The sequence below is a fragment of the Paramormyrops kingsleyae genome, chromosome 12, assembly GCF_048594095.1.
Source record: "Paramormyrops kingsleyae isolate MSU_618 chromosome 12, PKINGS_0.4, whole genome shotgun sequence".
In the NCBI taxonomy this organism is placed as follows: Eukaryota; Metazoa; Chordata; class Actinopteri; order Osteoglossiformes; family Mormyridae; genus Paramormyrops; species Paramormyrops kingsleyae.
Window position 1 is genome coordinate 28,627,128 of NC_132808.1, and position 17,822 is coordinate 28,644,949.

At 50.6% G+C, this 17,822-nt stretch overlaps 1 protein-coding gene across 5 annotated transcripts in view; it reads left to right on the plus strand.

Moving 5' to 3' along the window:
* The window catches only part of LOC111833728 (LIM domain-binding protein 2-like), a 60,831-nt gene that overhangs the window by 22,820 nt on the left and 20,189 nt on the right, over window positions 1-17,822 (plus strand). For all 5 annotated transcript variants that reach the window (XM_023792291.2, XM_023792305.2, XM_023792297.2 and 2 more), the window contains exon 3: window positions 9,738-9,910. In XM_023792291.2, coding sequence (XP_023648059.1) covers window positions 9,738-9,910 — 173 coding nt within the window. The remainder of the gene's footprint in view (window positions 1-9,737; window positions 9,911-17,822) is intronic.

Genomic DNA, 17,822 nt, shown 5'->3' on the forward strand with positions numbered 1-17,822 from the left:
TCCCATTTTAATTTGTTAGCCTTTATTTATGCATAATCTCAGGAGCCTCACGATTTATATTTCACTTCAGATTTTACCATTACAATTAAATTCTGCTTATTTTTATATAACACTGTTCACAATCACCCCCAGGGACCTTACAAGAGTGTGTGGCAATTCATAATTCATAAAGCGGTGCCTGAAACGGGGAGAAGGGAAAGAATGGATATCAGAAGAGAGTGGAGGAGAGGAACCAAAAACCCCAGTATGAGAAGAAGAAGAAAACCATGGTGACAGTGAGGCAGCTGGGAAATGTGGGCGGGGCGGTTTCTGGTGGTCAGGGTTGTCACATGACCTGTGACCTACGGTTTCTTAGTCTGGTCGCAGACCACGAGAAAGCAGCTTTCACGACCATCCTTCCCCACCACAAGGAAGGTTGGGCTACTTTCAGCATCTCCCTCGTCGGTATGAAAAACCACGAAACCACGTTAAAAAGGCTCCCATAAAGTAGGCCGGGCGGTGCCGTCACGATCCGCAGTAACGGTTGAAAGCTATTAAGCCGGTCTATTTTACGCTTTCGTTATAATTACCGAGCTACACACGGAAAACTGAGGACACCAGTGCCTCCAGCAGAATCGGCAAATTAATTAAGCGTCCAGATGAACATTTATCATTCTGATGTATTCCCACCTGTGCCAGAGCCTCAGCTTCTGTGTTCAGTTTACTGTGGCCGGACTGCAGTTTTTCACATTTTTACTTTTTTGGGTTGTTTGCGATGAAAATCTTGTTGGTTGTTTCAACGTGATCTGCTGTATTATTCATAAAAACTATACAAACTGAATGTGCACAATGAGGAACCAGCATGCTTAATTCCTCACAGTTGCCTAGTTCAGTTGTGTGCATATCAACTTCCAGTACATCATAATTTAAAGTATTGAATGACGTACGATAAAATACCCAAGTTCACCCTTTTCCGGCACTTTTTTTAAGCTGGCGTGTGGCTCAGCAGGTTATGATGCTGTCTTAGTAGTAGGTCGTGGGTTCAAATCCCCGGGCTGGCAGAGTGATGTCACTGTTGGGCCCTTGAGGAAGACCTTTAACTGTCTAACCCTGCTTCTCAAAAGAAAAATGTTTGTCACTTTGGATAAACGTGTAAAAGCTGTAGTAAGTGAAATGTAAAGATGTGTCTAATATAAAGAAAACTTAGTGTTGGCTGGTTAGGGGAGCGGTGGGTCTGGTCCCCATTATATAGCTGTTGGCATTAAGGCTCGTGCCCAGTGGAAATCCACTGAAATCCCTTGTGAGTGACCTTCTAAAAACTGGCATAGCATCCTATCCCACTGAACACCACCGCTGGTGTTGAGGAAGGTCCAGGAATTGCACAGCAACAAGACCCGTGAGAAAGCAGTAAATGTGAAACTGTCCAGTAGCATATCAGGCTGAATAAAGAGTTAAAATTGGATAATTTGCTGGCCAGACCCCAGAACCGACAGTTGCCCGAGCGTTTCGGGCATCACCGGGTCCGGCTGCTCGGCAGAGCGAGCGTTTGGGGCATCACCGGGTCCGGCTGCTCGGCAGAGCAAGCGTTTGGGGCATCACCGGGTCCGGCTGCTCGGCAGGGCGAGCGTTTGGGGCATCACCGGGTCCGGCAGCTCGGCAGAGCGTTTGGGGCATCACCGGGTCCGGCTGCTCGGCAGGGCGAGCGTTTGGGGCATCACCGGGTCCGGCTGCTCGGCAGGGCGAGCGTTTGGGGCATCACCGGGTCCGGCTACACGGCAGAGCGAGCGTTTGGGGCATCACCGGGTCCGGCTGCTCGGCAGGGCGAGCGTTTGGGGCATCACCGGATCCGGCTACACGGCAGAGCGAGCGTTTGGGGCATCACCGGGTCCGGCTGCTCGGCAGAGCTCGCCATCTGCAGTCGTACACCGAAATGCATATTTATCTCGCCCGGAGCTTCATGGATCCTTCATTTCCAGTTATGAACATCCACGCCGCAGCCCTGGACTGACCCTTAACAGCCAAAGCCTTTAGTCATTTATTCATTTCTGAGTTTGGATGTTATGGTGCAGCTCTCCACAGGGCTTCATCGTTCTCATCCTCTTCACGGGCGGCCCGGACCTGCTCAGCCCGCTCGCTAACCTACCGGTTCATCCGTCCCGATTTGATAAACAGAGTTTTAATTTGTCCCCCTATGGCCATTAGGGTGAGTTATTTTAGTAGCTACTCGCTGCTTGGAAATCATGCATTAAGTTTGTGAAGCAGATTTATTGCTTTTTATTTTTAATTTTTAAATGGGGTGTATAATTGTGCCCTCGTGCTACGCCATTTCGCATCTGAGTTCCGTGCTGAGCATCTAGAAGGTTCCTGTGCAGAGGGACTAGACATCCTATGCTTAACCAGCCCATCCAGTTACTAAAATTGTCTAAGGCATTTATGGAAAGAAATACTGGAGTCTAATTTAGATGAAAAATGCTAATGCTTATGCTAATTTGATACCTTCGGGTGCCGTAATCTTTCTTACTAATGGCTCGATAGAGAAGCTAAAAATGCAAATAGTGCACATATTCATCTCTGAATGACCAAACATTCAGTCACGCTGGATTTTAATGCTCGTTAGGTCAATACTATACCCTGTCGTTAGGCTTGTTGGTGTCAGAGTTACTGCTGTTCTGTGTGTGTGTGTGTATTTGTCTGTGTACCCCAACCCGTGCCCTGTGATGGACTGGCGTCCCGTCCAGGGTGTACCCCAACCCGTGCCCTGTGATGGACTGGCGTCCCGTCCAGGGTGTACCCCAACCCGTGCCCTGTGATGGACTGGCGTCCCGTCCAGGGTGTACCCCAACCCGTGCCCTGTGATGGACTGGCATCCCGTCCAGGGTGTACCCCAACCCGTGCCCTGTGATGGACTGGCGTCCCGTCCAGGGTGTACCCCAACCCGTGCCCTGTGATGGACTGGCATCCCGTCCAGGGTGTACCCCAACCCGTGCCCTGTGATGGACTGGCATCCCGTCCAGGGTGTACCCCAACCCGTGCCCTGTGATGGACTGGCATCCCGTCCAGGGTGTACCCCAACCCGTGCCCTGTGATGGACTGGCATCCCGTCCAGGGTGTACCCCAACCCGTGCCCTGTGATGGACTGGCGTCCCGTCCAGGGTGTACCCCAACCCGTGCCCTGTGATGGACTGGCGTCCCGTCCAGGGTGTACCCCAGCCCCATGCCCTCTACTTCCTGATACAAGCTAACACTGTGACCTTCGAGGCTGCTGTGTGGTCCCGTAGTTCCCTGCTGTGATGTCACACTTTATGTTCCCTTACCATAAGGCAGAAGCATTGAATGAACATCGAAGAACATTTCTGATAAAGGTTTCTAAACACCTTTAAGTGAAAAGGAGACGTTGACCTTTGCTGAGCCCCTGAATCCTGAATGTCTACATGTCTCTGAATGGAATAAGGATGGGTGGATGGACGTATTGGATTCCAAACTGTGATTCTACGCCAGACTACTCTAAATGTTGAAGCAGACCCTGTCTGAGTCTCTGTGGGGTATTATTTTGACAGTTTGATGTTTAGGGAATTTCCTTATTTATCTTTCAATAAATTGGGAGGGGGGGGGGTAATTAATTAACTGGTCTACTTAAGATTCCTGGACTCCCTCCCAGAAAGCTTGAGTGCGAGGTGGCATACAGCCTGCCTGGGACGCCCAGACATGCAGGGCGGCGCGGAGATCCCCAATCAGCTCAACTGGGAGGAGACCCAAAGAAACGCGGCGCAAAGGGCGGTGGGTGGGAACGCGGCGGGCACAGGGCAGGGTGTGGGAACGCGGCGGGCACAGGGCAGGGTGCGGGAATGCGGCGGGCGCAGGGCAGGGTGCGGGAACGCGGCGGGCGCAGGGCAGGGTGCGGGAACGCGGCGGGCGCAGGGCAGGGTGCGGGAACGCGGCGGGCGCAGGGCAGGGTGCGGGAACGCGGCGGGCGCAGGGCAGGGGGTGGGAACGCGGCGGGCACAGGGCAGTGTGCGGGAACGCGGCGGGCGCAGGGCAGTGTGCGGGAACGCGGCGGGCGCAGGGCAGTGTGCGGGAACGCGGCGGGCGCAGGGCAGTGTGCGGGAACGCGGCGGGCGCAGGGCAGGGTGCGGGAACGCGGCGGGCGCAGGGCAGGGGGCGGGAACGCGGCGGGCGCAGGGCAGGGTGCGGGAACGCGGCGGGCGCAGGGCAGGGTGCGGGAACGCGGCGGGCGCAGGGCAGGGTGCGGGAACGCGGCGGGCGCAGGGCAGGGGGTGGGAACGCGGCACACAGCCCTCCAGGTCTGACGGCACGATAATGAGATCCAGTTAACCGGCAGGCGCTGGCACAGAGCCAAGCCAATTTGGGAAATATCTCTAATGCCCAAAAAGTTTATTTACCATTATTTTGTTCTTCAGAATAAGTGCAATGAGTATGTAATACGGGGCGTTTTTATCACCCTCCCAGAAACTAAGCAGACTGTTGGGCACTTAACTCCGTAATTGTCACACGGCAAATGGGAGCTGAATGGGGAGTAGAGTGTCTTTACGAGCCCCCGGTTTGTGAGGTACGAGCCGGCTTTGACTGCGGAGGCGGGCTCCCTGGAGACATCATTACCCGCGCGCTGGGTGGCTTTCTTGCTGTGGGATTCTCTCGATGAAAATCTCACACCGCCACACATGTGCTCAGTGGATATTCCTGGGGAAGCCAGTTCTGGAAACTGTTCCTTCCCTACGCATGGCACCGGTTCTCGGGTGCCGAATCCCAGAAACTTTTTATTTTGACTTACTAACAGATCTACATTTGTGAAGTATAGATTTTTTTGAGTAATGTTACTACTCTATACTACGCTGATGGCTGAGTATGGCCGGGGGATATAGAGTAATTGGCATTATAGGTTGGTTTGTCCTTGGTATAGTTTGTAAGCACCAGCCTGCTAATTCACTCTGTGTACTAACTCTCTAGTCTATGTGAAGGTAATGATGCTCCAGATTTACCCCTAAATACATAACAACTTATTTTTTGTTCTTTCTTTTTTTGTTGCACTGTAGCATTTCTTAAGTCCAGTGTATGAAAAATGCTAAAATTACAAACCAAAGAGGGGAAACCAAAAATTACAAAAAAAAATTTTTTTTAATACGGGGTGAGCAAAAAGCCATTGAATCCTTTACGGCACGATGAGTCATTCCGTTTTTAAAGCGGGCTTTACTCGACCTCACAGCGACACATTTTACCTGTTTTTGCCAATAAGTGCACAAAACTGCTGGTACAGCAGAAGATGTTCCTTCTAAACGAGTTTTATTGGTCCTGGACAATGAAAATCAGCTCATTTGTTCTGCAGCACCACTGCAATGTGTCCGTGTTTATTGGGCTGGCCAGATGCAGATTCGCTGTGCTGTTCCTTTTTTCGTAAGTACTCTGCTAAAACTGTACTGTCAAATTAAAGGAACGGATGGTGACCATGAGCAGCAGGCGCTTGTGTCAGCAGGTGTATGCTCACGGGACGCGGGCGTGGATGGGCACCTAAGGGGCACCTCTGAGTAACCCTGAGAGGTCTCTCACCATCTGGGCATCACTGCCATGGTGACATTTAAGGCTCAGTTTTTAGGGCTCCATCCATCCATCCATCCATCCATCTATTCATCCATCCATCTATCTATCTATTTTGTGAAACATACACAGATTACATATCTATATCTTTGTGGGGACTCTCCATTCATTTCTATGGGCAAAACCCTAATTCCACCAGTGACACCCCCTACCCAGCCCTAACCTTAATCATAAGCAAACAAACAAAATACAATTCTTTTGACATTTTTTAGTTGCATTCATGTATTTTTTTCATAAAAATATCCCCACATGGTCAAAATGACAGGCTTTCATCAGATCCATCCATCCATTCATCCATCCATCCATCCATCCATCCATTCATCCATTCTCTTAATCTGACCTGTGTCTCAGGTCCGCATGAAATGTGTTTATTTTATTTTTAAGGTCTACCTCAGTCTCTGGTCCACTGCACTTCATATCAGGGAATCACCGGTGCCTGTAATTCCCCGTGTTGCACAGTTTGCCCCCCCCCCCCAGGCTTCCGTCACGCTGGTGTGGGCCCCCCCCCCCAGGCTTCCGTCACGCTGGTGTGGCCCCCAGATACCTTCCGGCCCGCCAGGTTTCTCTGCATCACCACTGACACAGAGCGGTGCGTCCTGGCGGCTCCATGCCACTCCGCCTTGCAAACCCGGATATTTTGACGACGGCGGGGTCCCAGGCACAGGAACAAGACTACAGCGGGGTCCCAGGCACAGGAAAAAGACGACGGCGAGGTCCCAGGCACAGGAACAAGACTACAGCGGGGTCCCAGGCACGGGAAAAAGACGACGGCGGGGTCCCAGGCACAGGAAAAAGACGAAGGCGGGTCCCAGGCACAGCAAAAAGACGACGGCGGGATCCCAGGCACAGGAAAAAGACGACGGCGGGGTCCCAGGCACAGGGAAAAGACGAAGGCGGGGTCCCAGGCACAGCAAAAAGACGACGCCGGGTCCCAGGCACAGGAAAAAGACGAAGGCGGGGTCCCAGGCACAGGAAAAAGACGACGGCGGGTCCCAGGCACAGCAAAAAGACGACGCCGGGATCCCAGGCACAGGAAAAAGACGACGGCGGGGTCCCAGGCACAGCAAAAAGACGACGGCGGGTCCCAGGCACAGGAAAAAGACGAAGGCGGGGTCCCAGGCACAGGGAAAAGACGACGCCGGGGTCCCAGGCACAGGGAAAAGACGACGGTGGGGTCCCAGGCACAGGAAAAAGACGACGGCGGGGTCCCAGGCACAGGAAAAAGACGACGGCGGGGTCCCAGGCACAGGGAAAAGACGACGGCGGGGTCCCAGGCACAGGGAAAAGACGAAGGCGGGGTCCCAGGCACAGGGAAAAGACGACGGCGGGGTCCCAGGCACAGGGAAAAGACGACGGCGGGGTCCCAGGCACAGGAAAAAGACGACGGCGGGGTCCCAGGCACAGGAAAAAGACGACGGCGGGGTCCCAGGCACAGGAAAAAGACGACGGCGGGGTCCCAGGCACAGGAAAAAGACGACGCCGGGGTCCCAGGCACAGGAAAAAGACGAAGGCGGGGTCCCAGGCACAGGGAAAAGACGACGGCGGGGTCCCAGGCACAGGAAAAAAACTGCTTTTTAGGTTCACACTCAACTGTGAGGGTTTCTTGTGAAGACAGATGCTAATCTTGTTCCTAGACATCCCCAGTGGCGATAAGGTGATACCTTATAGTTTCAGAGAAACGAGAAACGTGTAGATCTTGTTTTTTACCCAAGAAAATTTCCCACCACACCTCCCCCCTGCCCCCCACCCCCCCCCCCGTGTTCAGAAAGCAGGCCCAGGTTACCGGATTCAGTGCCACGTTTGTCCCTAAAGTACGGACAGCACCTTCCCTGCATGCGGCTTCTCCAGATCGTTCCGGATCCTTCCTTTGTGAGCATCAGTTCCTGCATCCCGCATCCCACCCACCACATCCAGGAGCGACATTTAGGGCCCGAATCAGTGGCATGGTGTTAGGGAGGGTAGTCCCCCTTCCTGCAGTCCCGACACCGCCCCCCCCCCCCCCCCCCGTCAGCCTCCCACAGGCCGCATTCGCTGGCGGTAACTCGTGTCAAATTTCACACTCTTCCGGCTCCGACCGCTGGCTGCACTCCCAGAGAGCAGCATAAATTAACGCAGCTAATTAACGCGGTGTTGGTCATTTGCGCATCGCGTGTGTACGCCGTGTTCATTGTTCAGCGAGACGTGTGGGCAGCGACGCCGTCGCCTAGCTAAGCTTCCTCGGCATCGAGCCGGCCGCTCGTCTGCGTTCAAAATAAACCAGGAGGGAAAACCTTGCCGGGAATTCCCGAAACATTGTCAGGTTCTAGGTTCTAAGACAATTTAAAAATGCTTTTCCTGTTTACTGTAATGAGGCCTGAGATATGGGTCATGCAGAGTCCGTCGGCGCAAATATTGAAAAAAATGCACAGTTGGTCATTTATAATCATCTTAATGATACTTACTGCACATATTTTTGTTGCTGGTTGTCAGCGTATATTTCAGGGGCCAGTTCATGTTTTAAAAAAAAAAAAGGTGGAGAAAATGTATATCGAGATGATTGTCCTGAGCTACTGGAACGAGCGCAAATTCAGATTTGATAATAAATGCAAATTCTGTACTGATGGTGGAGCCAATATATTTGCATCAAAAAGAGCAAATATACAATGAAATCTAAAGACGTTTTTGGATGGAACGAGTCCCGAACACCAACTGGTGGGATTCGCTCTTATTAGCATGTGACCCTGAGTCTGTAGAGCAGCATTAATATGTATGACTTGCCGCGGCTGTTTACCATCTCGATAAATATTTAGGGGGACCGCGGCTCGCCCCTCAGAAGCTAACGGGCGTGGGATTGACGTGGCTGCCCCGCTTTCTTCTGCCCCCGCTGTAGTGATTTTCCAGTCCGTTTGCCGGCAGCCCGCCATGCGTGGCTTCCGGAAGCTTCCGGAGCGGCTGTCAGGTGTGCTGCTGTAAATGCGGCTCCCTGTTCAGAGCGCTGGCCCATTTACTCCGCGGACGACCATCCCACCCCCCACCCCCACCGGGTCCGTCAGCCTACGTGTTCATTTACTGGTACCAGAGATCGTCAGCTCTACATAAACCAGTCATGGTGGCTTCGCCCTTGCGGTGCTGTAATCTGGCAAAAGGGGGGAAAGCCGTTTCATGGAGGGTTCTGGGGGGGACTTTGTGTCGCGGGGCAGCTGGGCTGTGCTGGTATGCAGGCTTAGAACCCAGAGCTGTGGGTTCGATTCCTGCCCCCAGGTCCGCCTGAGTTTGCATCCTGTGTGATTCCCATTGCAGGCTACAGACTCACAGTTAGGTAACATGGTGTCTCTAAAGTGCCCGTAGTGTGTGAGTTTGTGACCCAGCGGCGTGTTGTGACCCCACCTCCTGCCCTATGCTTCCAGGGACAGGCTGCAGGCTCACTGCCGCCCTCTGCTGGTGAAATCCTACTCAAACTCAGTGGGTGGATGGATGACCATCAGCATAACTGTATCACACATAAACATTCATATGAGTTTTTATCGTCTTATAATTACTAATTATCGGTGGGTCAGATATATTCATCTATCTTGCACTAAGTGAGTTCTATAATTATAACCTGTTAAAGAGCGATATTTACACAATATAATAAGCGTGTAATTGTCCTTCTGGGTGCAGAGCAGCAGTGTATTGTAGCTGATTTACTATGCAGTCATGCAGCACCTCCTAGCATTCAGCTAATAAGCATGAGAATGTGGGTCTAGACTAAGATCAAACGAAGATCAGACGAAGCCCCAACATTTAATCACCGCAGGCTAGACACTCAGATGCTTCATATAATCTTGTTTCTTTCCTCCCCTGGACCATATGACCCAGACCTGTAGGACATGCATCACTTACTGCCGTCTCAGGGGATCGACAAAGACCACGTATTGCTAATGGAGACCTTTGAGACTTCATTCCACCCTAGCTTGAGGATTGCAGCTCCAATCAAAGCCTTTTTAAGACCTGCCCGTGGTCTTTAGATTTCCTTCCACTTTGCTTAAGAATGTGGGTCGAGAAGCAGTGATCTTTGGGGAAAGCGCCAAACCCCTCACCTGTCCTCGGCGCCATCTTGGTGATGCCGATTCTCGATCCGTCGGCTGTTCCCCGTTTTCCTAAGCAGTCGTTCTTCCTGTGTCTCGCAGCCATCGGAAGGACGCTGATCCCTCGCTATTTCAGCACGGTGTTCGAGGGCGGTGTCACCGACCTGCACTACATCCTCAAACACTCCAAGGAGTCCTTCCACAACTCATGCATCACGGTGGACTGCGATCACTGCTCCATGATCACTCAGCACGGCAAGCCCACATTCACCAAGGTAACGGCCGCCGAAGGTCTCCAACGTCCGCCGCCTTCGGAAAGCTCGAGGTCGCACGTTTCTCGTGTGGGGAAAAGGAGTAAAATCACATCTGCCGATACAAACGTGCCATTTCACTCTCAGTCTAGATTTTGTTTTTTTAATTTTTTTATTCAGATTCATCACACCAGTTTAGTTTTTTTTTTATCATTTAATGTGTTAATTACCATAAAATCTTGGGTTTTGTGGCATGTCAGCACCACGCTGCTTGATAATTGTCTTTCCAAAAAAAAAATCTTTAGTGACTAAAAATTTCAGGCAGAGCCATTCAAATGGGCTGGATTCTTTATTTTTTATTTGTGCGTGAGATTGAGTGCGTTTGCCTTGGAAATCCATCAGGCCCGAAAAAGGTTTTTTTTTTTTCTTTTATAATTATATTCGTCCCTCTAGAGGCGTACCAATTAAAAGGGGTCAGAATTAATTACAGCCAAACAGCTTAAAACAACAAAGCCAGCATCGGGAGGTTGGACGCGGTCCGGCACACGGCAAGCGGACCTCGGAAAGGGTTAAAACGTTCCACTAATCCGCCGACGCACTCGGAACTTGACAGCGTGGTGTGCGGAGCCAGCGGCTCTGTGTTTACGGGACATATAGAGGAATGGATCATTTGAATGGGGGAGGGGGGGGCATGATTTGCGCATATGTGTGCACTTCTATAGAACCCCCCCTTTGAATTTCCCCTGCCACAGCTACAGTTCAGCTGGATCCTGGCACGTCACTGCAACCCTCTCAAAGAACAAATTTAATGAAGTCTTAAGGAAGCAGGCCCAACTCACTGGCAACTTTATTAGCTATACCTGTTCAACCGCTCTGTGAAGCTGATCAGCCAATCACATGTCAGCGGCACAAAGTATAAAATCATGCAGATACAGGTCATACGGGTCGGGATCCTAAGTCCATGTTCACATCAAACACCAGGCCGGGGATGACAGGTGATTTAATTGGCTTTGAACGCGGCGTGGTTCTTGGTGCCATGTGGGCTGGAATGAGTATTTCAGGAACTGCTGATCTACTGGGATTTTCAGAAACAACCATCTCTAGGGTTTACAGAGAATGTGCCGAAAAAGAAAAAAACGTCCAGTGAGAGGCGGTTCCCTGGGAGAAAATGCCTTGTTGATGGCAAAGGACAGAGAAGAATGGCCAGATTGGTTGAAGCTGATAGAAAGGCAACAGTAACTCTAATAACCACTCGATACAACCAAGGTATGCAGAAGAGCATCTGAACGCACAACACGTCGAACCTCGAAGCAGATGGGCTACAGCAGCAGAAGACCACACTGGGTGATACTCCTGTCAGAAGGAAGCTGAGGCTGCAGTGGGCAGACTCACCAAAACTGGAGAACGGAAGACTGGAAAAACGTTGCCTGGTCAGATGCGACTCGATTTCTGCTGCGACATTCAACTGGTAGGATCACAATTTGGTGTTAACAACATGAAAGAACGCATCTATTCTGCCTTATATCAGCAATTCAGCCTGGTGATGGTGGTGTAATGGTGTGGAGGATATTTTCTTTCACACTTTGGGCCCTTTAGTGCCAATTGGGCATCGTTTAAATATCACAGCCTACCTGACTATCGCTGCTGAACATGTCCATCCCTGTATGACCACAGCCTACCTGACTATCGCTGCTGACCACGTCCATCCCTTTGCGACCACAGCCTACCTGACTATCGCTGCTGACCACGTCCATCCCTTTGCGACCACAGCCTACCTGACTATCGCTGCTGACCATGTCCATCCCTTTGCGACCACAGCCTACCTGACTATCGCTGCTGACCATGTCCATCCCTTTATGGCCACAGCCTACCTGACTATCGCTGCTGACCATGTCCATCCCTTTATGACCACAGCCTACCTGACTATCGCTGCTGACCATGTCCATCCCTTTGCGACCACAGCCTACCTGACTATCGCTGCTGACCACGTCCATCCCTTTATGGCCACAGCCTACCTGACTATCACTGCTGACCACGTCCATCCCTTTATGACCACAGCCTATTTGACTATCGCTGCTGACCACGTCCATCCCTTTATGGCCACAGCCTACCTGACTATCCCTGCTGACCACGTCCATCCCTTTATGACCATAGCCTACCTGACTATCGCTGCTGACCACGTCCATCCCTTTGCGACCACAGCCTACCTGACTATCGCTGCTGACCACGTCCATCCCTTTGTGACCACAGCCTACCTGACTATCGCTGCTGACCACGTCCATCCCAATATGACCACAGCCTACCTGACTATCGCTGCTGACCATGTCCATCCCTTTGCGACCACAGCCTACCTGACTATCGCTGCTGACCACGTCCATCCCTTTATGACCACAGCCTACCTGACTATCGCTGCTGACCATGTCCATCCCTTTGCGACCACAGCCTACCTGACTATCGCTGCTGACCACGTCCATCCCTTTATGCCCACAGCCTACCTGACTATCGCTGCTGACCATGTCCATCCCTTTGCGACCACAGCCTACCTGACTATCGCTGCTGACCACGTCCATCCCTTTATGACCACAGCCTACCTGACTATCGCTGCTGACCATGTCCATTCCTTTATGACCACAGCCTACCTGACTATCGCTGCTGACCATGTCGATCCCATTATGACCACAGCCTACCTGACTATCGCTGCTGACCATTGCCATCCCTTTATGACCACAGCCTACCTGACTATCGCTGCTGACCACGTCCATCCCTTTATGCCCACAGCCTACCTGACTATCGCTGCTGACCATGTCCATCCCTTTGCGACCACAGCCTACCTGACTATCGCTGCTGACCACGTCCATCCCTTTATGGCCACAGCCTACCTGACTATCACTGCTGACCACGTCCATCCCTTTATGACCACAGCCTATTTGACTGTCGCTGCTGACCACGTCCATCCCTTTATGGCCACAGCCTACCTGACTATCCCTGCTGACCACGTCCATCCCTTTATGACCATAGCCTACCTGACTATCGCTGCTGACCAGGTCCATCCCTTTCTGACCACAGCCTACCTGACTATCGCTGCTGACCATGTCCATCCCTTTATGACCACAGCCTACCTGACTATCGCTGCTGACCATGTCCATCCCTTTATGACCACAGCCTACCTGACTATCACTGCTGACCATGTCCATCCCTTTATGACCACAGCCTACCTGACTATCGCTGCTGACCATGTCCATCCCTTTATGACCACAGCCTACCTGACTATCGCTGCTGACCACGTCCATCCCTTTGCGACCACAGCCTACCTGACTATCACTGCTGACCATGTCCATCCCTTTATGACCACAGCCTACCTGACTATCGCTGCTGACCACGTCCATCCGTTTGAGACCACAGCCTACCTGACTATCGCTGCTGACCACGTCCATCCCTTTGCGACCACAGCCTACCTGACTATCGCTGCTGACCATGTCCATCCCTTTATGACCACAGCCTACCTGACTATCGCTGCTGACCACGTCCATCCCTTTGCGACCACAGCCTACCTGACTATCACTGCTGACCATGTCCATCCCTTTATGACCACAGCCTACCTGACTATCGCTGCTGACCACGTCCATCCCTTTGCGACCACAGCCTACCTGACTATCGCTGCTGACCACGTCCGTCCCTTTATGACCACAGCCTACCTGACTATCACTGCTGACCATGTCCATCCCTTTATGACCACAGCCTACCTGACTATCGCTGCTGACCATGTCCATCCCTTTATGACCACAGCCTACCTGACTATCGCTGCTGACCACGTCCATCCCTTTGCGACCACAGCCTACCTGACTATCGCTGCTGACCATGTCCATCCCTTTATGACCACAGCCTACCTGACTATCGCTGCTGACCACGTCCATCCGTTTGAGACCACAGCCTACCTGACTATCGCTGCTGACCACGTCCATCCCTTTGCGACCACAGCCTACCTGACTATCGCTGCTGACCACGTCCGTCCCTTTATGACCACAGCCTACCTGACTATCACTGCTGACCATGTCCATCCCTTTATGACCACAGCCTACCTGACTATCGCTGCTGACCACGTCCATCCCTTTGCGACCACAGCCTACCTGACTATCGCTGCTGACCACGTCCGTCCCTTTATGACCACAGCCTACCTGACTATCGCTGCTGACCACGTCCATCCCTTTATGACCACAGCCTACCTGACTATCGCTGCTGACCACGTCCATCCCTTTGCGACCACAGCCTACCTGACTATCGCTGCTGACCACGTCCATCCCTTTGCGACCACAGCCTACCTGACTATCGCTGCTGACCACGTCCATCCCTTTGTGACCACAGCCTACCTGACTATCGCTGCTGACCACGTCCATCCCAATATGACCACAGCCTACCTGACTATCGCTGCTGACCATGTCCATCCCTTTGCGACCACAGCCTACCTGACTATCGCTGCTGACCACGTCCATCCCTTTATGACCACAGCCTACCTGACTATCGCTGCTGACCACGTCCATCCCTTTGCGACCACAGCCTACCTGACTATCGCTGCTGACCACGTCCATCCCTTTATGACCACAGCCTACCTGACTATCGCTGCTGACCATGTCCATCCCTTTATGACCACAGCCTACCTGACTATCGCTGCTGACCATGTCGATCCCATTATGACCACAGCCTACCTGACTATCGCTGTTGACCACGTCCATCCCTTTATGACCACAGCCTACCTGACTATCGCTGCTGACCATGTCCATCCCTTTATGACCACAGCCTACCTGACTATCGCTGCTGACCATGTCCATCCCTTTGCGACCACAGCCTACCCAGCTTCTAATGGCTACTTCCAGCAGTATCACACGCCGTGTCACACAGCTCATATCATCTCAGACTGGTTTCTTGAAGGTGACAGTGAGCACACTGTACACAAATGGCCTCCAGAGTCACCAGATCTCAGTCCAATAGAGCAGCTGTGGGCTGTAGTGGACGGGAGATTCACATCATGAAGGTTCAGCCAGTAAATCTGCAGTAACTGCGTGATGCTCTCAGATCAGCATAGACCAGAGTCTCTGAGGAATGTTTCAAGCACCTTGCTGATTGTGCGCCACAAAGAATTAAGGCAATGCTGAAGGTGAAAGGGGGTCCAACCTGGTACTAGCAAGGTGTACCTAATAAAGTGGCCAGTGAGTGTATAATCGCTAATATGTTGCTTTTCCAGTGGGTTTTAATACCGCTGAATTTTTTGTTCAGTAGTGACCTGCTGGATCAGCACATGGCACACAGATGCTCGATGCTGGTGCCGCCCCCCCACCCCAACCCCCCTAGTAGCTATCCGCCCCCCTCCCACCAGCCATCGGGGGCAGCATTCCTGCTGCGTAGCATATAGCTCTGTGAGCCTCGGCAGTGAACCTGTCCCCCCCCCACCCCCACCCCCCGCAAAAGCTATACTATGCTGTCAGGGCTCAGCCAGGCCCGAAAATGAATGTACTGTCCTTGCTAATCAATACTCTTTATATTATCAGTCACATGCTATTACACTTTGAGCCATTTCTGTAAATCAGGGCTGCATGCTGCTTTAATCTCTGTCATCACCTCAACAATTCAGTTCCCCTTTAATTTTTTCAGCATCTTACATTTAACTTAACTGCATTATCTAAGCTATATTGTTAGGGGTTTTTACACGTAGCAGTTGTAGTATAACGTGCTTGCAAGGTGCAGCGAGATGAAGGGAACATGTGTAATATTATACTGATATCTGACTGAGGTAATGACTGTGTGGATTGATGCAGCTCCTGTTGGAATCCAGCTTCCTGCCCAGCTGCTCTCTTTCAAGTGTGGCTGTAAATTTTAATAGCGCACTGTATCCCTAGCGCACTGTATCCCTAGCGCACTGTATCCCTATCCTTGTGGGAACACGTCCGATTTTGAGAGACTTCAGAACTTCATTCCAGTTTCTCCAGTTACTTATTTAATCGTCCAGTGTTTGATATTTGTAAACATTCTTTGAATGTTTATAAACATTGCCACCAATATTTCTGTGGTAATTTTTAAAGCGTAATGCCAAAAACGCTAGGTGTTTCCACACTTTTGGCCACTGGTGTAGATGAGACTGGGTATTTGTTCTAAGTCTAATCTAAACCGGAGAGAAAATCCTTTCCAAGACCTCAACACATAATTTAGTATCAGAAGTATGCAAAGCGTTCGTGAGTTCTAGTTCCTTTGAAATGAAGAAATGACAGTTTAATTATTTGCCCGCAAAAAAAAAAAGAAAATGAAGATATTTGTAGAACAAAGGGAGAAGAAAAAGTCTTCACTGGCAGCTGATAGGTTGGATCTGTTATGATTTGGGTATGTTTGGCAGCCTTAAAATGGAAAAATATTGGTCAGGCGGGTAGCAGAATGGATTCAAGTAAATATCAGCCAATCCTGGAAGTAAATGTCCCAGAGTCAGTCAAGAAATTGAAGTTGAAAAGAGGGTGAATATCCGGGAGAGACAGCGATGTGAGGCACACCTCAATCGACCATGAAGTATTTACGAGGAGGAAGAGATGAGGACTGTGGGCTGGGAGCCCAGGTACTGGGATCTGTGAAGAGATCTGAAACATGCAGAGCAAGCAAGGAGACCCCAGAGAAGATCTGCAAGCGGGGGGGGGGGCATAGCCCTCTGGCAGGTTTCGGGCGATGCAGGACAGGATCCTGGGCGAATCCGTGCATTGAAATATAGAAAAAAATCTGTCTATTTTTATGCAATGTATTGTTCTTTTAAACTCCTGTTCAGTTTAAAATTTTTTATTTAAAACTGAATTTCTTGTGCCTGCTGTAAATAATCATTGCATGCTGATTAATATTAGTCCGAAACCTTCCGAATATTTCACAAACTCGTTCAGTTAAAATTGCACCAGTTTGAAGCAGGCAGTTGAGCTGAAGAGCGTCTGTTTGGATCATATCATCTGCTCTCATTACAATAACGATTTCCACTTGCCGTTATTTCATTAGTTAATGTGAGTGCATGCAGGCCCTGTTTACACATACATAATGCTGATGTCTGATGTCTCTGGCTCTAGCCATTTGATTTATCTTAATTCTCTGCATATTAGGCAGTAGTACGCACAGAGGAACCACAGCCATTTGTTGAGTACTCCGCTTTCTGATAATGATATGTTCTTATTGTTGTGAGCTGCTCTTATAGGTATCAGCAGGAAGCTCTTCTTTCAGGTCCTTATGAACAAGGCTGTCACCCCAAACTCAGGCCACAGAACTCTGTGATATTAATACGTATTCAGCCATTAGCAGCTTTCCTGATTAAGCCATCATCTTGCTGAACCTGCCTTTGGGTCCCTGGGATGGTACAGATTGGAATGTGAGGTCATTCATCACAAGGAACTTTCCATTTAATTTTTGTTTCTATGAAGCAGAAAGGCTCAGTCAGACCCAGTGGGAGGGAGGGGGGGGGGGATTGGATTTTGAGGGGGGAGGTGCCCCCCCCCCCCAAACTCCCTCCCCTCATTTCAGTCATACACAGAGGGTGAGGAACAGTTTTCCCAGACGCATGAGGCGTAAGGTATGCATGCTTGAATTATTACGTAATTTAAGAGATGTATGGCCTATATAAATATTATATTATTTATAAATGATCTGTAGCCCCCACTGACTGGAAAGAACGTGTCGATCGCCATCGGCATTAATTTTTCAGCCAGTAGGGGATGCTACATCGTGTTTGCCACATTATATGAAAATTATGTTTATTGAGATCACGTATGACTTTCTTCAGTCATTTACAAAAAATGTTGCATATATTATCAGAGCCCTTGATAAAGAAGTTTTTTTGTAGCCCTACAGTGCAGCGAAAGTAAAACATTTACATTTGGCGCACATGCTGTGAGTTATAGTTTTGTATCACTTAAGGTTTTTGTGA